A 25,484-nucleotide genomic window follows, 5' to 3' on the forward strand; every position below is an offset into this window, starting at 1 on the left:
TACTGTGTATAGAATTTTTCATACCTAAAAACGTCCGTGAAAACATCTGTTTTAGCCTTTTTCACTGTTAGAAAAAGTTTTAGAAGAAACCACGGAACGGTTCATGAAATGCAGTGCCTTTAAATGCTATTCGGAGTCAGACACACTTAACAAATGTTTAGCAGTTTTGTTAATGGTGCGTTTGACACCTGGAGTTCTGCACCTGGCTGAACGTGAACTTAACGCTTAATTAACGGGGACCAAACCCCGCCATATTGGAACTTAAAAAAAATATTAGCCATGATTGAAGTAAATATGTATTATTTAAATTTAATGGATCGAGATATCACAGGACCTTGTTGGCGTCAACATTTGTGTGCTTTGAGTATCGCGCCAGATGTCGATCTCCGGAAATAATCTAAAAAAAAATTCCCGGAGGTTGCATCATAATAAATCTCACATTATAAATACGTTGTTTAAGACCTGTCATGCCAGAAATAAGAACGAATTCTTTAAAATATGTATTACAGAAGAAGAAAAAAGGCGAAGTCCAAGATGACGTGATAAGGGTCGGTCTCACGAGCAGAATTGTTGTTTATTTATTAATTTTTCTCGCCTGTACAATGGATTTCATTCTGTGTTTCGTCTCAAAATTTCCTAACTGATGGTATAGTATCCGTAAAAAGCTGTGCAAGTGTTTCACAAAATAAAAAAAAATAAAAAACTTTTTTAAATGATCGTTTGGAAAAGGTGAAGGGGGGGGGGGGGGGGGGGGGGGAGGGAAATCGTGACCAAGCGATAAACGCTGAAGAGGACTCTTGACAAATATTAATGAGAAAATGAAACATACCGAGTATTAAACGCAGCGTATAACTCCCTTGGGGCTTTTGATAGGAGAAAGGAAGCGGTATCTACCGACGTCTTCAGCGACTGTACAAAGCCCCTAGGTCTTTTCACGTCTGGTCTGGTTGTGAATAAGGGCGGAAAGGGGAGGGTGGGGGTTGAAGCGACATGCCCCACTCACCATCCAACAAGCACGTGTGAATAGCAGCAGTTTTCAGGGCGTGGTTGACAGCCCTTCAGGGGTTGGGGAGTGGAAGGGGGTGATAACCATTCCATGAGTACCTCCCCCGCTCCATCTTCAACGACTCCCCCCCCTCCACCTCGCCCACACAATACCCCGACCACGAGGGGCAGGTGTGCTCGCCCGGGCCCAGGGTGTCCACAAGGAGAAAATATTTCGTACCAACTTAGGCGAGAAAAAAGTACTAGATTTGAAAAAAAGTACTAAATTATAATTTGTTATGGTTTTAACAATTTAGGAAGTAATAAATAATGCAATTGCAATGCTCTAACTTAAATATCACACGACACACACATACATTCCATAGTTTTTTAAAAAATAATTACGCTTAATAATAAAACATATTGGAGTTACTGTAATATTATTATATTAAAGAAAAAAAGTACTAGATCTGAGCGTAAATGTACTAGACCACTAAAAGTACTAGATCTAGTAGGAAAGTACTAACTGTGGACACCCTGCACGGGTTTGGACGGGACTACACAACACGTGACCGTGAGCGATGGACTACGCCTCCCCTCGGAGCGGGGAAAAAAGGACCTGGTATTCCTCCGCGCCTCTGAAGCAAGGTCCCAGGATCACGGACCCGCGTTCTTTTGTGTGCTCACGTAGATCCAATCACAGAGCGGAGAGCTTTCTCCGAGCTGCGCGTCCTATTTCTTTTCTTCAGCGTGCCACTGGCAATGCATCTTCGGCCGATCACATCCCCAGGGTGTGACACGAAAGCTGTACAAGTCCGCCCAGCTGCTTCTAAAGCGATAAACCCCGTGTGTTACGAGGAGATAATGAAGCGTGCGTAACCTTACTGGTTCAAGGGGTAGAGATGGAGACCGAAGGAAACCATTTTGGTTTCAACAGTTCAACAAATTTTTGACGTGACAACGTCTAATAAATCGATGAACGCCGGCTTCACGCACGAAAAAGTGTCCCGCTTCGCACATTGTTCCGTTACGCCGTTACGTTAAAATAATCTCTTCGTTAAAGTAATAAACATATTTGAGTTAATGAGTGCAAATAAAAGTAAATTTATCAATTAAATTGTAGATTTCATTTCACTCCTTTGTATCCATACAAAATAGTGATAATTCAATAAAAATGATTCAATTTTATTCATAAAAGTATGCAATCATTTCATCAATGTTTTGTTAAGACGTCACGTTAAACTATCGTCCGTAAACCGACTTTACAGACAACAAATTTTTTTTCCATCTTAAAATCCGAAAATTTGATGGTTTAATAGTGCACTGAAGTTTACAGTGACTGGCTTCTACGAAGTAAGTGGTTTTTGGTGTTGAATTTATTTTTGGGAATGACTACAGCTGTGATTTTACTGGCGGTTGGCCATATTTCATAGCCTCAGAAAATGTTTTTTTTGTGCGATTTCTACCTTACCGACAGCAAATTTTCAAAATTAAACGATAGAAAAGTGTCATACCTGAAATAAAATCTGAAAAAAAAAAAAAAAAAATTCAACCTTCGGTTCCTTTCTCTACCGTCTCAGAGTGCCGGGGGACCAATAACAAGCACACGAAGAAATTTTTTTTTTTTACGATATACTTCTTTCGGCGCGTTATGAAAAAAAGATGAGTGAATTTTTACGATGCGCGTGCAACATACAAAAAATTTTCACAGGATGAAAAAAAGGACTACATACAAAAAAATGCCACATACAAATGAAAATTATGTATGTGCTTTTAAATCTTATACTTTAATGTTATTGATATTGAGTACTGGTTCATATCATTAAATATATATACTTATTGTGAATATTAGTGATAGAACTTGAGTTTACAAACATTTAAAGTGTATTTTGAAGTGTATATAAATAAATGAGGATATGTGCCCGTATGTATTCTACCGCTTACTCTTACTGATAATTTACCAGGAGCGAGGCTAGTAGGGAATGCCACCAAGGACTTAAGCTCAATAAAGCCTTAGTTTCGGTGAAAGGGTTATTTGTGGACACAAAATGCTGACTAGTTATGCACATTTAAAAACAAAACAACAGTAAATACTTTAAACCCACGGAAGCTTTATTAAAGCTATTTTATTTTTTTATTTTATATTTATTAAAATTCCTTAACCATGATAGCATTAAACAATATTTCAACAGGATCATCTTTGTTAAAGATAATTATAAATTTATTTAATGCTTTGTATTATGCCCCAGTACCTCAAATAGTTACAAGTTATTTGTAAACTGTTCGGTGGAAAGTTTTCCAGTATTAACTGCGCACATTGATTAGGATAATAAAACAAAATAAATAGCAATTGTTGAGTATTCGATGTACATGCAAACCATTTCTTGGCAACTGGTTTCCAAAGGGATCGTTTGTAAAAGAACGGGAAAATATTTTCTGTGGGTAATACGGAGCTAAACGTAATAATAATAATAATAATAATAATAATAATAATAATAATAAAATTACTGTTCAAGGAAAACACTATTGTAATTTTTTCCCGCGCTTATTACATGAATATAGTGCCAGAAGTAAGGGAAGCACCCCTGTCTGTCGATTCAGCCCTCTGGTCGCAGATCACACACACACACGCGCGCGCACACACACACACACACCTAGTCTACGCTCCTGCACACACTTGGTATCCTGCTCGCGACAGGAAACTCGGATGACCAAGTTCCCTGCTGATATACACTGTCGTCTGAAACTACGAAACATAAATTAAACTTTTTTAGGGTGCATTCTTCATTGTACAGTCCGCGTATATTTACTGTGATTCTCAACAGTGCACTGGCTCCAGGAGAGCACATGCAAAACTTCATTTCATGGAAGGGTGAGGGGGGTTAGAACTACTTTTGCTCGCTGTTTGGTTTTCGAATTATTTTGTTGGTGGTATTGTCAGATTTGTGTGTAGAGTTTTCAGGAGCTCGGTAGGGCCACAGTCACAGCCACGGGCAGCGTGACGCAGGCTGCGCCGCGGACCAACGACCATATATCATAAAGACCGGAAACTCAACGCTGTTTTTCTGTACCTACAAACAATCGCCGATTACGCTGCCATCTATGAATCTACAAATGAAATACCGTGATCGAAAGTGCGTTAACGATATAAATCGATATGTATAATACAAATCGATTAGCAACGTGTTTCGAGCTATCGAACTGGCTATTTTCCGTCGTATAATAATAATATTAATAATAATAATAGCCTTTTGAATTTGTTTCATAATCTTATTTGCAGGATGCTCGATACAATTTCAATGTGCTGAAAGTGATCCTGTGTTAAAAAAACTGTTCATTTTTTTTTTTAAATTTAAACTTTGGACTAAATGAGATCTGCTAATTAAAATTCTCCTTAGTTATCACAGACACGATCAGGTGGTAACTCAATTCTTTCAAGTCACGTTTGGGCACTACATTTTTCTTTTTCAAATGGAAAATCATTAAAAACCCATTTAACCTAGCGGGATGAATAAACAAAAAGAGTCAAAGTTACAAACATAACCCAAGAAAAAAAAAAGGAACATGAATATAACATTTGATGATTTCACAATTTAAATAAACTAAAAAACTAAGTTTTGTGTACATAGTGCATCTCACACAACTATGTAAACCATAATATGGCAAGGTTGAAACAACACTAAAAAGGCTATTTTTAAAGTTCAATACATCCATCCTTCACTGTCCACAGAATTTTGTTCTTTCGACTCAAGTAGCGACTTGAGTGGTGCAGTACGCTGGGGAATCGGTGGCGGGAGAATGGGGAGGAGATACCTAGGCATGCACAAGTGTTCCATTGGGCCATAAGTTTTGAAAGTGGGAAATCGATGCCACATATTGCATCCGGCAACCAGCATCAATGAAGGCAATATTCAGGCTGTATGTTTGGTCCACTGAAAGAGGCATTAGGAGGGTAATGATTTGAAGACAATGCTGCAGTCAAACAGTACATGTGCAGTTGGCTGCTGGAGCACCAGTCTTCTTTTCATGAAGGGATCAAAAATGGGAGGGGGGAGGAAGTATATATGCTTAAGGAAACTATGTAGAAAAAAAAGGCATTCCACTTGTAGTTTTCGTATATCACCAATAAATCTGTATAAAAATATTCCGGTTTATATTTGAATGACCCTATTATCTAATTCACTTTTAAGAATAATATTGTATATTGTTGCATTCAAAATTTACATTAAAAAAATGACATTGTGACTTACAAAAAGTCAACAGTAAATACAATATTAAAGTTTACTAGTCAAGCCTTGAAATTTTGAGTTAAAATTCAGCATGAATTATTTTTGTGTTAAGTCTAAACCTTTAGACCTCATAAATCATAAATATTTTCTTCAAAAGTTGTTAATTCAAGATCAAAAGTAAAGTAAAAGACCTAGTAATTGTATCTCACTTACACAACTTTAAAGTGTACAAATAAAATCATATATAGTTCTCAGAATGAGTTTCCTTGGCCCACTCGTGTTTCAAGTATACCAGCTTTCTCACATTACACAAGGTAGCACACCACACTTTTCTGATGGTTCATAAATTTTTGTGAAGGAAAATAGTATAAATAATGCTGTAAAGACCTAATATAATTTCTGGTTTGAAGCTAACTACTGCTAAATAAATCTAAAACCAACTGTATAGCTCTTAGAAACATATGTACTATGGAGTAGATGAAAGAATTGGACTGAGGATACCTTCTTTCTCTTCACCCACAAGATGAAACAATTTATATTTAAACACAATGTGGGTAAATGTTCCGCACAGCGTATCCAAGCCTATCCCTTGATCCTAATGGCATGATCCTGAATATATTGATCCTGTGGTACATGATGCTTGCTGTTTTAATTTAGTACATAGAAAGATCCTGGATACAATAATGGGGTGATGTAACAATGAATTCTGATGGTATTATCACATCAAATAAAAATCTGAAAGTAATTTTTTTTTTACTTCCTAAAATTATTTTTATTGTAATATTTTTGTTATGTCCAGGATCTTTGATGTACTAAATTAAGACAGCAAGCATCATGTACCACAGGATCAATCATACAGGATCAAGGCTTAAACTTGAGTACGTGATAAGGAACAATTACCCACGTATAACAAGAAGATACCAAAATTTAATTATAACTGAACAAAAAAATAAGATGCAGTAAAGGAATGCTAAGGGTAATGGAAAGTCCTAAATAGGTAATTTCATTTTCTGGTTTATAAAATAGCCTATTTGAAGCATAATATAGATTTTCATGTACACAGGTGAGATTGGCACAATTTTAATTGTTTCGCTATCAACATTTTGCAGAATACTTTATTTTATTAATTTAATTGGAGGTCTATGTGCATTTTAGCAATGCAGTCAGCATACAGAGAGCAAGTGCAATAATTAAAGTTATCATTTTTTGTCTCTGAATATATTATTTTCACTCATTGCAGTAATGTTTGGTTACATTAAAGTTTCAAAAGATATTTAGAAAGTTTTAAATAAATAAGAATGGATGCGATAGTGTACACTGTACAGAAGTTTTATTATTATTTTTTTAAATTTCCACCCACTGGTATTTTCAACTTCTTGCAGCACTGGTTAATCCTAAAAAAATTGTTTCAGATCAAAGTTTTATACAAGTTTTAGAAGAATTGCAATAATTGTTATAGATTTTATAGTTAACTTAATAGAGTAATTAAGAATATTTGTTTGTCCATTAACCCCTCATTATTTTACCCACAGCACCCTTGGTGGTTATCAGGTGGTTATAAAATTTTTTAAAATTGACAACAAATTTGAACAGATTCTATGGTGTGCCTACTAAGATAGTTAGGAGTTTTTTGTCCTCAAACCCTTGTTTTTTCCCACCCCTTAACAGTTATGGCTGGTCATATTCAAGTATGTAGACAAAATTTTTGGTAATACTCCTTTAAGTTATAATATGTTCAAACAGATGTGATATGTTTCATGTTATGGGAGTTGAAGTGATTTAAATGTTTTTCAAAAAATCTTCCCCATTTATACCCCTTTTGTTGGCCTATATCCATTAACAAACTCAACTGAGAATTTCCATAACCATATTTTATGTATTAAGTGATTTATTTGTACAAAATTATGGCAGTTATAATGACAATAAAAATGTGGTACATACACATGGTAACGACTGCAACAGGTAGTCTTTCTTCGAAACATACCTAACAGTACAATTTATTCTAGTCATGAGTTTGCTTTTTTCAGCTAATTTATAATACCTGAACAATTTTAACTTACAAGAAATGTAACACATATTTAGTACTTACAGTTAAATTGATCAATACTACTTTTCACACTTTATTCTACAAATGATATTTAATCCCTACAGTCAAATAAATTAACCAAAAACAATTCATTTGAAATCAAATAACAAAATACTACTAGTTTATAAGATGGTAAGAATTCATTTAAAAGCATGTGTTATTTTTTAGTATGCAGACTTTTTTGGGAGCTGCATGTATATAAAAGCTTGTAACCTTTTAATTTTATTTTAGATATTTCAATTTTCTCATGTTACTCAATACATGTATGTGTCCACTGGCTTACGTAAAACACTTTTACATACATAAAAAACTTTTGTATAATTGTGCGCTGTGAATACAGGTAATCCTGAATGTTCTTATGAAGTGACATCCAATTTTAAATATCATTTAATTTAACACAATAAATCAAATGAGTGGTTGTAACTTATAATGAACACAAAAGTAAGAAAAAAAAGGCCACACGGCAGAAATGGTAGTTAAAAAAAAGGTAGAGGGCTCAGTGGAATTTCATTACATTTACAAATCGGAATACTTTTGTAGTTTATAATGTAAAAAAAAACCTTTATACTGAATAGTTATTGAACATAAAACATCAAGTAAAATAAGTTTTTAAGTGTGGATGTAGAACTTATTGAAGGTTCAATTGCATACTATACTACAACTTACTTTCTAACTAGCTGTATATACATCACATGATCATAGGTTATAAATATGTTGAAGATCAACATTTTAAATTTTCCTCTACAATTTATGGTCAGCCTTGCTATGTTTAAACTCGAATTACAATTCTTTGAAGAGAGTGGCCCAATCCCATGTATTGTGACTTTTTTTGCAATGTGATTCAAGGAATTGGACTGATCGGAAAAAAATGTTAAGGCAACAGATAAGGGAAACAGTAGAGAACTGTGTAGGAGGTTTAATAAAAAAAAGTATCCCGGTCACCATACCAATCTTTAACATCAAATAAAAAGTGTGAAATACCCCACACATATATGTTTGTATGCGCCTGTACAAAGGTTGTAATGATGGACTGCATGTTGACCAATAATGTTAAATACTGCTTCATCACATGTAAATGCTACCTGTGAATAACAAAGGACCTTAGAGGCAGGTGAAAATATATATCTGCACAAGTAAATCTTACAAGTTATGTTATGTAACATAAACATTTCACCTATATTTGGCAGCATTCTAGACATAATAAATTATAACAATAGATCCATACTTCACTGTCCACAGAATTAAAATATGTTGTAGCAGCACCACGATTCAATTTGATGCAGTCACATGTAGTGAAAGCTCCAATATCAAAATGTTCGGAACATACATATTTAGTTTTAAATGTTTCAGCATTACTGGCATCAAGGTCATAGCCAATTGCAGCAATCCACTTCAATAACCTGGAAACAAAACAAAAAAATTTTATAGTGTGAGCTAGTACATACTTAAATCAGTATTTCCAGATTATTAGCTAGCATGTAGCATACTATAAATATAAGGTATAAACATACATGTATTTAATTATGTGTATTTAGTTTAGCATTACCACTCAATGAACGTATATATTTCAGAGGTAATGTTTTATTATTAAAGTGCTGTAGAGTGTAATAAATTTGGTGGGTTTCTCTTAATTACGATATATTAATTTTCATTGAATCACATATTGTATAAATAATATAAATTCAGTAACACAAAACGATTTTTAGGGTTCATATCACAAATCATTACATTTAAATTACTGATTTATGGTAATTTTACTAAGCCCATACTATCCCCAAATGGGTATATGTATATATATGTGTATACATATGTGTGTGTATGTATATATATATATATATGTATGTGTATATATATGTGTGTGTGTGGGTTATTAAAAATAAATAAATGATTATACTACGTAATTACAAAATTATTATGTGCGCAAATTCAGGTCTCGATAATATCGCTCTATAAATCCTGTATAATAAGCCTTAACATAAATGCCTAACCCTTAACATGTTAAACCACTTATTGTAATTTTTTTAATATAAACATCAGTACTCACTTGCTTCGGCTTCATGGAAATCTGAATGTTGTCACATCAGGATTAACAGTAATACTGTTCCTGCACGAAGACACAAAACATTGATGTGTATTCACAGGCATCTTCATCGGCTTCTTAATTCACAATCATATAGGAAAATAATTCAAAATGATAAATCAAACTCCATTGTAAAATCCATCTTTCACTCGACCAAAATCTACTACAAACCGAAAAAAAAAAGAGCGACTATAATGCTCAAATCAATCTGTAAACGAATATTACTGCAAAAAAAAAACAATTTTTACAAATCAACTGTTTTTGAAATCAAAATAAATTAATATTACACTATATTTATTGCATTATTAGTATTTATTGCATAAATTTAGTTTCTTATAAACATTCAATTGACATTTGATTATGAACACTAACGCTACCTATGAATTTACAAAAGAACTAGGTCAATCTACTAGCGCTATCTGTTGTGCAGATTAAAAATAGTATCTGGGTACATAATGGCCTATTAGAGTTGCCACCCCCTGCCGCGGACTGGCAGGGTCGCGCGAGCGAGCAGGGCGCGCACAGTCGCGACGTTTACGACTGTCCGGCGCTGCGCCGTGATTTACTCCGCGGCGCGGCGACCATCCACCCTCCGTCCACCCGAGGAATTCCTTCCACCAGCCCTCCAGCCCTCCAGCCCTCCAACATTCCAACCCTCCAGCCTTCCAACCTTCCAGCCCTCCAAACTTTCCTAACCTTCCAGCCTTCCAACCTTCCAGCCCTCCAGCCCTCCAGCCGTACAAACTTTCCAAACCTTCCAGCCATCTAACATTCCAGCAATCCAGCCCTCTAGCCTTTCAACCTTCCAGCCATCCAACATTCCAGCCCTCCAAACCCTCCAGCCATCCAAACTTTCCAAACCTTCCAGCCATCTAACATTCCAGCAATCCAGCCCTCCCGCCTTTCAACCTTCCAGCCATCTAACATTCCAGCAATCCAGCCCTCCAGCCTTTCAACCTTCCAGCCATCCAACATTCCAGCCCTCCAAACCCTCCAGCCATCCAAACTTTCCAAACCTTCCAGCCATCTAACATTCCAGCAATCCAGCCCTCTAGCCTTTCAACCTTCCAGCCATCCAACATTATAGCCCTCCAAACCCTCCAGCCATCCAAACTTTCCAAACCTTCCAGCCATCTAACATTCCAGCAATCCAGCCCTCCCGCCTTTCAACCTTCCAGCCATCCAACATTCCAGCCCTCCAAACCCTCCAGCTCTCCAGCCTTTCCAAACCTTCCAGCCATCCAACCTTCCAGCCCTCCAGTCCTCCAGCCTTTCAACCTTACAGCCCTCCAGCCATCCAAACTTTCCAAACTTTCCAGCCATCCAACATTATAGCCATCCAAACCCTCCAGCCTTCCAAACTTTCCAAACCTTTCAGCCTTCCAGCGGTTCAGCTTCTTCACTGCAGCCCCGGTGCCACGCAGCTAGTCGACAAGAGTCGACCGCCGTCTCGGTGACCGCACGGCGCGGACATTCGGGATGACTCGCTCCCCCGCTGCTAACCTCTCCTGGCTGGCTCGTCTGGGCTGTCACACCTGCCCTACCTGGTCTGCCGCCCACACTCACACACTCACACACACACACCAGCGTCACTATCCACGGCGACCTCCCACCACCACCGAGGCCGTCGGCTACCACTCGGCGACTGTCTGGTCTCCGTAGCCCAGCTGGCGCGGCTTTCCAGGGGAGTCCGTTACACTTCAAACATGATTTACGACCATAAACACAATATCTAATTTTTTTAAATCATGGATTTATAACAGTGTCCGCTGGCTTATTCTACATACGCACACTCGACTGTTTATCTGATATTTCTTTGTTAAAAGATTTCTTAACACAATAAGGCCAAATTGTTGAATATTCGGTTTTTCTTTTTTACTTCCATGGTTTCAAAATATTTTGTTTGAATGAAACATAAAAAAAAAATACGTGCCAATTTTCGTAAAGAAATACTCAGTATTATCTCGGAAAAAAAAGGATTTAATTTTTATGGGAAAAAAAATAACAATGGCCGTGTGTTGTGCTAAGTTTCGATGTATTTGTTGTAGTATTACAGACTGGTTTCCAAAGGTGCAGTACATGTTTCCCCGTGCGTGTTGTGACGTCTCGGGCCGCCAGCTGGCAGTGGCAGTGACAGGGTGTCTGGGAGGCGTGACCAGGCGGGGTGACTAGTCGGGCCGGAAGCTTTGAATATATATACTGTATAGAAGTCGCCAGCCCAGGTTAAAATTTCTAATACGGTTTTGAGGTAGTTGGTTAATTCACCGCCACCATCTCTAGGGCATCGACTTGTGGTGGTCCCTAGCGGACAAGTGTCGAACTCTTCAAACACCCCTTCCCCCTCCTGTTGAAAGGACCGTGAGCTGCAGTGAATGATGGGTGGGGGATGCGGGGAATGACAGCGGGCGACAGTGCTGCGCCCTAACGTGTAAATAACAACTAAGACGATACAGGGCGTTACGGCAGCGCACTGCAGCGGTGAAGTTCCCAAGCTGCTCATCATACGCTTCTGAAAAACGTAGAGTAAATCCTATCCACTCGCGACTTCTATACAGTATATATATTCAAAGGCAGTGCCCCCGAGGGATCCACACACATTTAGAAACACACTACCTATGCGTGTTTTCTTTTCACTCCAGCCCGTGTTTAAAGTAAAATCTCAATCCGGATTCTTCAGTCCAGTCCACCTCAACAAGTGGAGTGGATTATCTCACTTCACTCCAACTTCAGTCCACGACAAAGCGTTTTAAGTAAAATTACAATCTAGATTCCTCACTCCACTCCAGGTTCAATCCGGAATGAAATTTTAGTATAAACGCGGTATATGTTGTTTCGACGTGTTGGGCCGCAGATTTATCGCTGCGCAGCTGGTGCGCGCACTCCACCCACCTCGGGTGTTGCCAATACGCCGGCGAAGCGATCATTTAGCGGCCCCCCAGCCCCCCTCGTCCTGATGTGGCAATAATGCCCATAATGCCCGCGATGCCCGCCGCCAAACAGGAGAGATGTGACCTTGAACTACGCTTCCTGCTTCGCGCGCGGCACACATCTGCGCGTGTACACACACGTGCGAGCTCCAGCGAGCTTTGCTTTCGCCGCGAGGCGTCATACGTTGCGAACACTGCCATATAACTGGAATTATTGTTCTTTTTAGAGGAGGGGGGAGGCACTTGTTACAACAGCAACAACAACAACAAAAATTGATTGTCTGTAAAGTCGGTGTACGGACGATAGTTTAACGTGACAACTTCATAACAAAACATTGATGACATGATTGCATACTTTTATGAATAAAATTGAATCATTTTTATTGAATTATCACTATTTTGTATGGATACAAAGGAGTGAAATGAAATATACATTTTAATTGATAAATTTACTTTTATTTGCACTCATTAATTCAAATATGTTTATTACTTTAACGAAGAGATTATTTTAACTTTAACTTTTATACATTGTTTGCTATTTAACTTCTTCCAATCTGTGTTATTCTGTTAAGGATAGGACGATGATAGCAAAAGTAGTAAAACGAATGGGAGTGTTTCAAGTTTAATGTGCCTCGAAAAAGTCAAATCGATGGTTGTTCCAATCGAGTGGAAGAGAGATAGATGCGGCGCAAGCGTACAATGAGCGTAACGGGACAATGTGCGTAACGGGACAATGTGCGTAACGGGAAAATGTGTGTAACAGGACAATATGCGTAACGGGACACTTTTTCGTGCGTGCAACCGGCGTTCATCGATTTATTAGACGTCAAGTAAAAAAAAAAAACACAACGTGACTTCAGAGATAACACCTAACCTTGGCAACGAGCAAGTTCGTGTGTTCTCATGTTACAAAAAAATCTGATTGATACGAAACTCAGGCACGAAATTCAACGTAAGAATTATTTTTAATAATTCCGGAGGTGATCAATATACGCAAATCGTGTTTTCAGCTACATTTCCGGACGCGGATCACATGTAGTTTCCGCGCCCGCCGTTAGAATTCGCTGCCGGGGCAGCTAATACGAGTATCGAATCAGTACATTTTCAGACAGAAATTTTAAACTATATAATGAAACGGCTCCGAGGAAAGCTTAAAAAATAAAAAATAATAAAAAAAACTTTGGACTTATTTTTGCCAAAAAAATTATTGTTAAAATCTCTTTAAAATTCATTGAACACTTAATTTTAGAAAGTTTCCCTTTGGCTTTGTGCACTTTGGTTTGCGCCATCCGCGAATGGCAGCGCCGTTGTTACACATTTCCGTTCCTTGACTCACTCAGCATTCACGAAATTACTCCTGCCAAATGCCGTATACCGAGAGCTAAGATGTTTCACTTCAAAAGAAAACTTACGTTACTGTTGACACTAACACACTGGCATACGGTCGACGTAGCTTCTCGCGCGGCTAACATTGCAGGAGTTGTAACAGCTCACCTTGCCTCACCCAAAATGACACACTACCTTCGCTGGTTTGATTGCGAACGAACCGTCATAACAATCATCCGTTTTTACCTTAACAGAATTCGCTTATCAGCTAACGTACATCATAACAACTCACAATCAGTCCACACCACGAATATGAACTGAAATCGGCAATTAACCTATGAAACACAGAGCGCCTCGCAGGCAGCACAACTGTAACTGCTTCCACTGGGATTCAAACCCATGTTCTCGAATCTCATTCTTTTATTTACTCCCTATTATTATTATTATTATTATTATTATTATTATTATTATTATTATTATTATTATTTTTAATCTACCATCAGCACTTTGTGGGTTTGAGTCCCGACTTGCAAAACCCCCCTCACATTTGTTCAACTCAAAACACGCTGCAACGTCAATAATGTTCGCAGGCTTTCACGGCCATCGTCTGAAGTAGCTTACTTCTGGGTTGTAGCCGCGTCCTTGGCGAATAATTCACCGACTCGATACCAGTAGGTAACTGCTTCCTGATGATGGCGACTGCAATGTCGACCGAAACGTCGGTGAATTATTCGCCAAGGACGCGGTTGCAACCCAGAAGCCTCCCCCCCCCCCCCCCTCAAAAATTTTTTTTCTCTGAAATCCTAAGATCTAAAAAAAAAATTATATCATTCACACCACCAAAAAGAAATAATTCTAAAACAAACAGCTGGAAAAGATGTTCTACCCCTTTACCCCTTTTTTTTCGGTCTCACTCTTTCCCATAAAATTACTGCGTACTTTTTTAAACTTTAGTTGTCTGGTTAGCATACATGATAACAGAAAAAAAGAAAAACAAGAAAATAAATGCTTTGCTATCCAGATATAAAAGGAGGGTGGAAGTTCGGTAACGTTTTGACAACGATAAACCACGCAAGAAATGCAAGGTGTATAATTATAAATTACGACGTTTTCTTACGCGGTAATAAACTAAGCAAAACGCAAAATCGCAAGCACGCATCGGTCAACTTTCATCTTATGTTTCGGTTTGCGTTTCCACCCCTTAAATTTGAAGTGAAGTGTTTCGAAAACTTTTCTGTTTACAAACGTCACGTTTTTAGAGGGAAACTGTTTATATTAGTTCCATATTCACTACGAATTCAGTTTAGTTTCAAACTTTCAAAAGCGTTATTGACCGTGGTGGTGGTGGTGGTGTAGTTGGTATTGCTGTCTGGTGCCGACACTGCGCGCCAAGGGACAAGGTTATGCGCTCTGTCGGCAGGCGGTTGAACTATTTGGTACTAGTGTGCTGCTATCTGTGCCTCTGTGTCGGAAGTTTTTAACTTGTGACAGAGACGTTCACCTGTACCAAATTTTGTGATAGGACACTATAGGAAACTGTTCCAATTAGCATTGGCGAAGCGTGAGACAATTTACTGCATTATTTTAAAGCTATTTTACACTTCATGCCGCTAGATGTCACTACTGTAAACCAATTTTTACGCACTTAGAACGTATTTACATTCCACACCGCCAGGTTCGCTGGCATCACTTGCCTCGCGTATTTCTTACATGTTTGATGTTTACAATATTTGTATGTACGGCCAATAAGGCAGCAGGAGATGTAGAATTAAATTTTAATAAAGTAGTGGTTTTGGTTTTATATATATATATATATATATATATATATATATATATATATATATATATATATATATATATGATGTCGAATGCCTAAGCCATTATGGCAGTGTTCCACATTGACACGGAAACGTAAAAAACGGAAACTAATCACAGACCCGCAAAATATTTTACTTTAACCGCATGCACACCATTGTAAACACTCCGTATCGCGAAATTATTCCCAATTTACGTGATCTGACCCCGTTTCCATGTCATTGTAGAATGGGCCTAAAATTTTAATGTTGGCATAGTTTCATGGGGCGTGGAAGCAGCTACATGAATAAATATACAACACACAAGTGCGACGCGCGCTGGTTCATCTAGTGCCGCCTTTATCACGTATGTTAGCAAAGGGATGGGCCATGGTTCAGTATGGAGTGATTGCGGGAAACCACAGAAAACAAGAGAAGCACGATCGGGCTAGGAATACGAACGAGGACCCTCTCGGAAAACGTGTCCCTTTACGTCACCATGCTACGTTTCAAGGTATGAATTTTTTGTTAAACAATGCACTTGTGATCTGTGGCGTGTTTGTGCTACGTGTCCCAAATTTGATGGCCTACGTATTGCAACTTCATGCTGTGGTCAGTGTTCGTATAAAAAATAACACGTTTTTTGCAAATGACAATTTGGGAATCGGGTACATACCTCCGGTTATGGGCGTAGCCAGGATCTGTGTGAGAGGAGAACCGAAGGAAGCTATAAATTATTTTAAAAAAACTGTTTAGAACATAGATTATAATTTCATGGAATGCCTTGTTATTTATAGTGACGGACATGCTACAAATAGTTTCACCTGTGAAATAAATAATTCGTGTTTAGCATTTAACTATCTTATATGTCAGAATGACTGCAACTGAGATAATACTGCCAATAGATAATAATTGGTAGGAAATATCGCAAACCGACAATATGGGAAACTGGCCAATTATCATTGGCGATGCGCGAGACAATTATGCTACTTCATCTCTTTCTAGCTGTTTTCTCTCCACGTCGCTAGATGCCATTACTCACGCACTTAAAACACTGTAAAAAAAATAGTTACTCTCCACACCGCCAGGTTCGCTGACATCACCTGTCTCGCGTATTTCTTACGATTTTCTTGTACTTATTGTCATTGTTACAATGTTTGTTGGTAGTGTTAAAAAAATCAACACACAACTGAACGGTTTGAGATAAACTAGGTTTAAGTATCTAGGGTGACAGTGGATGCTTTCTTTCTCGCCCGTGATGGGCCCGTTACGAGATGGGTGTGTGTTTCGTCTTATCATAGACACCCGAATATTCGTCAAAGCCCGGAACGGAGGCATGGTTCTATATAGTAATCGTTATCATTATCGCCCCCGCGCCAGACACGTGAGTGACCGCTCAGGCAAACACCCAGTCAACAAGACGTGGTGCTTGTTTGCGTGGCACGGCCGAAAGCCTCGTGAGCGGCTTGTTTACCAACAACAGCCCGATGACGTCACCGTCTCGCGAACCTGTTTTTTCGGCGCGCAGTTGGCATCACGCCCGCGCCGCGGGGTTTCACGAACCGTTGTGTCTGGCGCCTTGTTTGAAGGTCAACCGTAGACGCGGTGGAGTCTTTACCACTTACGCCGTAATCACAACACCAATCACGTTCAGACTCATCGTATTCAACACGGTAATCGCAATTTAAAAAAAATATATATTATAAATCAAATAGTAGCTACGTAGGCGATAAACTACAACAGAGACGAAAACAAATTCATTGACATCTGTGAGTGGGGTTTGTGTGTGCTGTTGTAATATACGATAACCGAACAAGTTTACAGCTGAATTTTTTATTTTATTTTGTAAAGGCATAGTTAAAATAATAACGTGTACTAGAACCTTTCATTTGCATACTTGAAAACTGCCTTACATAAATATTTACTTTTTTATTTTCCCCAATGAAAATCATTAAATTCATTTTTATCAGCACAGTCTAAATGCTACATCTAGGGACAGGAAAAATTCGCGGGTTCAATGACCTGCAGGATGAACTCCATAGTTCTACCTACACTCGGTCAAATGCCACCCATTCATTGGCTGGTCTCTTGTGAGACGTCCCAACGTAGCAGCCTGTGATTCGATAAACCTTTGGTCGGGCATTTCTCATTGGCCCAGAGTCACCCAAGTGAGTTGTGAGCCAATAGCAGAGGCAGCACTGAGGTATAACTATTTGTATTTTAGCCTATCGCGAAATTAATTACCGAATTTTTCCGGTCTCTATACATAGCTGAGTACGCCTCTTTACGAAAATGTAATGACAGAAATACGATCAGCTTCGCTATGTAGTATTTAGACTACTTACAGACAATGCTTTACACGTAGCTGCTGCAGTATGACCTATGTTGCTAGACTAGCAAAAATGAAATTATGGCACCAGGTATTATATATATTTTCTGTATCTATATTAATTATATATATATATATATATGTGAGTTTGACGAAAATATAGCTTATAAGTTCTGACAAAAGTTGGCCGGAAGTTATAGCCTCACAAATTAACGTACTATAATTAAGGGCATGTAATTTTCGCGAAATGATTTCTAGGCCAGCTGAGAGTTAAAACACTGTGGCACCGTCTGTGTTTCGTGATTGGGTGAGTTTCTTTCAGGTACATGTCTACTGTAAGAAATACCAATCACAGTCATTCAGTGCGGAAGCAAACGCGTCCTGAGTGGCTCGGTCAAATAAGGCAATAGTTTCTGCAGACGGCCGCCAATCACAAGGAATAAACCGTTGGCGCGGGCATACCATATTGCAGTCTTAATGAGCGTTATTTTTTTTCGCTATCATCATTAATAAGCCTAAAAAAACTATTTTTTAAGCAATCATTTACTATAAATTTTATTTGAAAATTATATTTGATATTTTTTGCGTACCAGGAATTACAAAAAGAAACTGTTTTAAATTCTGATACACGTACTAGATTTTTGGGTACGTCTGGCAACACTGCTTGTGACCATGGCCGTGCCCATGACGCACTGACCAGCTGCGCACTTCCTGTCTGCGCATGCGCGAACGCGCCTCCTTCCTCTCGTGGTTTGATTGGACAGTCACGTGGGCGTGTCAGTCGCTCGAACGAGTCGCGAAGGACACTGTGTTGCAGCAAAATTTCGCGTTATTGTGAACATGTTTTTTATGCCCCTGGTCATTTAATATGTACCACACATATACAACCATAGTCATCTGTTTAATCAAAATTTAATATTCATTCGAAAAAAAAAAATTACTGCGCGTGAACACATTTCAAAGTTTTCATAGAGCTGATGTGTTCATGCGAAATTAATGAACTTCAGAAAGTTGTTTTTCTAGAACAGAAATTGCGTGATAGTCTACATAAAGCAGAAATACTTAAATGTATTTTTATGTCGTTTAGCCGTATCATATGAATACATTCTTTCATACACGCAACTATAACGTTAACTATAACCTCATTGGAGTATAAAAATATATTTGCACAAGTTAGTACATCATTAATATTATTTAAGATTAATGTTAAGTTTGGTCTAGTCTGTGTTTTATTTCAACTCATAGCAATATTATAAAGGTTCATTTCAGACGTTTTATATAAATTAACAATCATTACAATACAACTTATATTTTTATCTTTTTTTTTCCGAACAGCTTAACTACAGTCGTTAATCAAAACAGGCTAGAACAGCTGATACATAAACAAACGTCCGCCATATTCATATGTGAAAATCCGAAAAACAATTTGGGAAAAATAGCTTCACTTTTTGTCTGCTAATGCTCCATCTGGATACTTTCGTAATCCCTGGTGGGATTGGTACGACTGGCGTGTTGTGATCATCACGTGTGCTGTACTGACGTCACCACACGCCACGCCCCTCAACCAATAGGAGATGGCGAAGAGAGCCATTCCACTCAGTGCGCATGCGCATTTCTTATTTGGTTGTCTGGGGCTCTTTTTTTTTATCTATTATGTTTAGGTTGATTGTTGCGCAATACATTTTCGTTCCTTTCACTTGAAAGAGACAACGCAAAATCAGTTGAGTCGTTGATATTGAAGCAGTTGGTTGTGTTCTATTTCCAAATTATAAGTTGAATTGTAATGTTTGTTAAGATGAAAGGCAGGAGCAGAGTTGGGATATGTGAGTTGTTAATGTGATGTTTTTGTGCTTATTTCCCCACGATCCCGATATTTTAAAATAAAATATAATTGAATATGTTTTTTCAGTGCTGTCAGTTCTTGCGGCTGGAGAGTATGGCGTCATACCTTCCGTTAAACTGGGTTTCTACTGCGACGATCCGAAGATTTCGCACAAGTTAAGCGGCGAGACAATCTCTACGACAACACTGATTGTGCTGTCTATTTTGCTGCCCCTGATTGGAGTGAGTATTCATTCTCCAGTGTTTATTTGGAAAGTCAATAGATTATGGAAAACAGAATTTTCTAATAACATTTTGAAATTTGCATTTGTAGATATTTGGGATATGTAAAACTTACTGTTTAACAATAATCATTTATTTATATATTTGTGACATGCCCACCAACAATTGGGAAACTTTTGAGGTGGGCACAACTTAAAACACTCAACAAACTACGAAACGAATGCAAACTATTACACTAATGACAAAGAAGCCACAGGAAGTAGGTAGACACTACATGCAGCAAAAGCCCCGCCTGCTATAGGCACCATCCACAGGTAGGAACTACAAGCGTTCAGCGACTACGACAGGACATTTGCTACAGGACAAGACCTGTCCGTTGTAGTTGAACAAATATTCGTGGAAACATTTTGTACTTGTACAGTAATCATACAAATTCAAAATCATACCACAAGACCAGTGGGATAGACTAATGCTACACACATGAATCTTTGGACCTATAGAGACTTTTAATTGTAAAAGCTACTCGTTAATGTCTTAAAAGTCGAGTGTTATATGTAGATGACTTGAAAGGATCTGAATAAGTAGGCTATTAAGGCTATGTCTCACACACCATGTTGATTTTTCTATTCTCTCTTCATTTCTATTATTTAAGGGCTGTTATGTTAATATACATTTTTACAAAAAAACATCCCTTGCATTTGTTTCTACAGTTATTCACTACGTATAATATAATGGGTGTAATAAGCAGACCTGCCAACATTCAAATTTAAAAAATCATGAGGTCCTCGATAAAAATTTTCAGGCCCATAAATACAGGTTAGATATAAAAAACAAGTGAGAATCTTAAAATTTAAGTGACATACCTGTACATATGTTACATGATCTCTGCTTCAAAATTTATTTCAACAAATTATAGGTTGCAGATTTAATTTAGTTGAACATAATTTAGCGCTGTCGTGTAGTGATCATGCAGGGCTGCAACTAAAAATGATGTAAAATAACATTCTGCTCGTGTAACACTATTATCACTGTTCACAGCAAAATTAATTTTTTTATTGGAAGCAATACACTTCACGTGTTAGTTGTGTTTGTTTGTAGTGACATGTTTCACAATGTCTCCTCTTCCACTATGCGAGATAGAAAAATCAGCACGGCACACGCTACAAAACTCAAAATTGCTTCCTTTACGTGACTCGAGTATTGATGGAAACTCGTTACTGTAAGCTTTCGTAAAACTTGTTTTGTAACTTTTACAAACAGAATCTTGGGGCCCCGAAAAATCGTGAGGAAATACTATTTTGGCGTGAGGGCGTGAGATGGACCTTAAAATCGTGAGCCTCACACCAAAATCGTGAGTGTTGGCAGGTCTGAATAAGGCTCACAAGTGTTTGAAAATAGCATCACTCGTGTGAATTTTACACCCATTATATTAGATTTAGTGAACATCTGTTGAAAATATTGTGACAACAACAAATGAAAGGATGGTATTGTGTTAAAATTTACTGTAATAGCCCTAAAATAAAAGGGGTGAAAAAAAATATCATGGTGTGCAAAAGAGCATTGAGTTTTTGTATTTTTGTGTGATTTATGGTTTACAAATTTTTTTTTATAAAATCAGGATTGGGCCATGAGCGAAAATCTGTAGGATTCCTAGGGGGGTGGGTGCCTGCAGGATAATGTTTATCATTCCCTTTTCGCAGTTATGATTTTGCAAGAGCAAGCAGGCCATTGAGAGAGTCGGAGAGGGGATTTTTTGATTCTATAGGGGTGCGAGTACTCCTGGCCCCCAAAGATTATGCCCATGGCTCCAGCCACTAGGAGGGGAAGTCGAATTTCAAGATTTTTTTTAATGTGCAAGTTTACCCTAATAGGACAAAAATTCAAGTCTGTTAATAGATTTCAGTTATGCAGTATGTGCATATTACTTTTGCAGCTATGGCTATGGTAACACGTAGGGACCGGAATAATTCGTGGGTTCGACGACCTGTAGGACAAACTCCATAGTTCTATACGTACACTCGATCAAATGCCACTCACTGATTGGCTGCTGTCTTGTGAGACGTTCCAGCGTAGCAGCCTGTGATTCGATAAAGCTTTTGGTTGGGTGTTTCTCATTGGCCCAGAGTCAGCCAGGGTGAGTTGCGAGTTAATAGCAGAGGCAGCACCGAGGTATAACGTTTTGCAGTAGCGGATCCAGACGGGGGGGGGGGGGGGGGGGGGGGGGGGCTAAGGGTCTCAAGCCCCCTCCAAAAGCATCTTGGTCCACTATTGTTTTAGTGTTTGCCTTGATAAAGCCTAGCCTCAGCTGGGTCGAGCCCCTCCCAAACAAAAATCCTGGATCTGCCACAGACGATTTGTATTTCGGCCTATCATCTCACGTAATTTTTTTCCGGTCTCTGGTGACGCGTGCAGTTGTCTTGTTTTGGAACGCGGGGTTTGACGGAGACGTGCGCCTTGTGTGGCAGCTGTGGCTGGTGGAGTGGAGCGGCACGGTGCTGGACGGCCTGGCGGGCCGGTGGCGGCGCGCCCTCGCGGGCATGCGGCGCAGCCTCGCCTGGTTCTGGGAGTACCTGGTGGGCCTGGTGGTGCTGCTCATGCTCATAGACGTGGCCAAGATCCTGGTGGGCGAGCCGCGGCCCCACTTCCTCGACACCTGCCGGCCAGACGCCGCCGTCAACTGCACCTCCGGGTGGGTCTCGCCCCTCCCCCTGCAGGGAAATACCCCAGTGAAGCTAATTTAGGGTGATAATTTCATGCTTCAATCTGGATCCATCCAGACTGTGAAAGTATTACTTTTTTTTTTTTTTGGCACACAGAAAATTGGCAATGTTTAACACCAAAATATCAGTGCATAGGAATGTGTAATATTACTGAAGATCTTAGTACTTTGCTACTAAAATAGCAATACCAATATCCTGAAGGTTTATAATTCTCACCTGTGTGCCAGTTTGAGCATACATCCCTCATAACAAATTGTTCCTGCACCAATGGTTTGCAACATGCTGTTTTGTTGCAGTCATACACACTGTAAAAAAAAAGGCATTTTCAAGGTTCTGTTAGAACTAGGCTAGCCATATTTTGAAAACTGAATTTTCTTTATTTCTTTCAAAAAAACTGTAAAATTGATAAATTATAATAATTTATTTAAATAATGGAAAATTTGAATTTGTGGTCATGAAAATTTAGGGAAAAGTCTTGGAAAATGTTATTAGTTATTGGTTGTAAGGACACCCTGTGCAAACATTTATTTTACGAGGGATAATTATTACTTAAGTCACTAAACATTATTAAAAAATAACTTTATAGTGATAATTTATTTCTCAACATAATCTTCACCAATATTTATGGTCTCATCCAATAGTGTTATTAGTTGCCCCAATACCAGCTGCATAAAATTATTCAGGTTGCTGTTTCAGCCACATTCCTTCGTACAATCATTGAGCACAATTCCTGAAATATTAAAACATTCCTAGAGTAATTGAAGCTGGCAGCAAATATTCTATGATAGCTTCTGTAGAGATAATGTAGTCCTTGTCAACTACACTGGTGCTAGTGTTTGGCTTTCTTAATTTCTCTACCTCAGATTTTTTTTTCAAATATTATTCCTCAGATATTTTTTCTAAAACCTAAAAGATTTGATTGTATTTGAGGATTTGTTTGGCCCTTACCTAAAGGAAATACAAAACGTTGAGTGGCGTGGTCGTGACGGGTGGCTGGCTCTGTCGCAGGCGCTACATCGCGGACTACGAGTGCACCAACAAGGAGATGAGCTTCTGGTGGGTGCAGGACTCGAGCCGCTCCTTCCCGTCGGGCCACACCGCCACCTCCGTCTACATGGCGCTCTTCATGATGGTGAGCGGAGGGCTCGGCCCCCCTTGATGTCCCCTGCAGTCACTTGCTACTGCCCGCAGCTGCGTGCGATCGGGAGCAAACATGGCCGCTGCCAAGTCGGCAGCAACTGGGTTCCAGCAGACAGAAAAATTACGGAGAACTCCAGTGATTGAAAAATTATCTATCTTAATCCCCTGGAATATAAAAAAAATATGGAAATTGACTATGACTTACCTGCGAAAAAAACAAAATCTGTAAGATGGCTTTCTTTTAATCGTAAATAATCTGCAGGTGATCAAACTTAAGGGATACAGACAATTGTTTTAATTTGAAGCACAATCGAATGCATGTAGTATTTTGCCTGATCACACTAACTTTTCAAACTTGATTAGACAAATAAAAATATATTAGTTTTTTGTTTTCAGACTTGGAAGTATTTGGTTAATACGTGTTCTTGGAGTGTAGGCTTCATACAATGTTGTGAAGGGAATCATTTTTTATCAAATTAGTGATGTGTCTAGTCTATTGTTTCTCATATCTGAATCTCGAGTTTGTTTCTGATAGTGCCTAGAATTGGAACTTTGATCTTGAGTCACAAATAAAATGATAACATTAATATTAAAAAAGTACAAAATATAAAGGGTACAAAATAGAAAGCAGGGGCGGATAAAAATGATTTTGTGGGTAGAGAAAATCCTAAACTTGGGAGGGAAATTTGTGTGGCATTGAAGTTGCCTATGATAGGTACACTATTGACATCTCCTTATTCCCTCCCGCTGCTTCGCCAAGTGGTCAGGCTAAGAGAGTGCTGCAGACTGGTGGAGCTGTTTACAGCTAGAGTGCCAAATATGTGAAGGTCGCCGCTGCAAAAACAGTTTATTTTCTGCCAGTCGTCAGCTCAAGGTCACCGTAAGGCAAACAGGCAGCTAGGGCGTGGCAAGACGTGTTTGTGTTGGCTAGGAACAGGCAGCAACCTTTTTGTGGAACAAAAAATGTATATGTTTAAGTTGGTGAGGGAGGGGGTTGGTGAGTTCTTTTTTTAATAAAAAAAATTATAAAAAAACCACAACAACTACACTCCATATTTTATTGTTTTTTCAAACCTACACGAATGAAGCGTGTAGGTTTGTGATAGTCTCATTGGTTTCCTTGCCACATCTTACATTATTAACAATTCAAAAATGGTTTGGTAGCGACAGAAATTGTTGGTTTGGTGAAAATTTGATTTGTTTGCTGCAAGTTTGAGTGTGTTATATTCATACTTTTTTTAACTGATAAGTTAGAGAAGGTGTTCTTAACATACTGAAACATGATTTTTTTAATAGATAAAAAAAATACTGTAATTTTGCAGACACTGCTTCTTGCACTTACATTTCTTTTCAAGAGAAGATTGTAAGTAGTGTTTTATAACTCTGCATTTATTTTTTTTCTGCACATTTAGTTGTTTTACAATTAATTGCATTTATCTTGCATCAGTTTCTCCCAAATACAATAGTGATATGTATCACTGCAGGTAATTTCTCTCCGTGTCTTCTACAGTGTTTAAATGATGCTTGCTCATAGTTCCTGGAAGTTTATCGCTGGTCGTAAACTGCAGGTAGTTGAAGATGTGTACATACTGTGAAATTAAATTATAAAAGTGATTTCATTTTTTCTGTCACTCTTGGTTAAGCTTGTCCAGTCAGTTCTTATTAATTCTGCCTTCTGTTTTTTTGCAAAATTCTGTAATCGGGCACTAATTGAGAGCCGCTCACGTTCAGATTTTTTTTAAGTGGATTTTGGCATGTGTATTTTTTTTAAAGGTGCAAATTGCAGGAACATGTCACAAGATTTTT

The 25,484-nt window shown here is 38.4% G+C and overlaps 1 protein-coding gene and 2 long non-coding RNA genes across 6 annotated transcripts in view; 1 reads left to right on the top strand and 2 right to left on the bottom strand.

The window, feature by feature from the left end:
* Window positions 1-25,484, top strand: part of LOC134540501 (phospholipid phosphatase homolog 1.2 homolog) — a 154,003-nt gene that overhangs the window by 125,655 nt on the left and 2,864 nt on the right. For 3 of the 4 annotated variants that reach the window (XM_063383324.1, XM_063383323.1, XM_063383322.1), the window contains exons 3-5: window positions 19,664-19,818; window positions 22,284-22,507; window positions 23,547-23,670. In XM_063383324.1, the coding sequence (XP_063239394.1) occupies window positions 19,664-19,818; window positions 22,284-22,507; window positions 23,547-23,670 (503 nt within the window). Of the gene's footprint in view, window positions 1-19,369; window positions 19,578-19,663; window positions 19,819-22,283; window positions 22,508-23,546; window positions 23,671-25,484 lie in introns of those variants that run through there. The other variant, XM_063383325.1, reaches the window with a different exon arrangement.
* On the bottom strand, window positions 7,067-9,987 carry LOC134539958 (uncharacterized). Its single transcript, XR_010076372.1, has 2 exons — window positions 9,344-9,987; window positions 7,067-8,699 (listed from the first exon to the last, which is right to left on the bottom strand). It is a non-coding gene; the product is annotated as an uncharacterized LOC134539958 (long non-coding RNA).
* On the bottom strand, window positions 22,399-23,708 carry LOC134540502 (uncharacterized). The gene is made up of 3 exons (XR_010076448.1): window positions 23,487-23,708; window positions 22,755-22,843; window positions 22,399-22,526 (listed from the first exon to the last, which is right to left on the bottom strand). It is a non-coding gene; the product is annotated as an uncharacterized LOC134540502 (long non-coding RNA).

The sequence above is a fragment of the Bacillus rossius genome, chromosome 16 (genome assembly GCF_032445375.1).
Source record: "Bacillus rossius redtenbacheri isolate Brsri chromosome 16, Brsri_v3, whole genome shotgun sequence".
NCBI lineage: Eukaryota > Metazoa > Arthropoda > Insecta > Phasmatodea > Bacillidae > Bacillus > Bacillus rossius.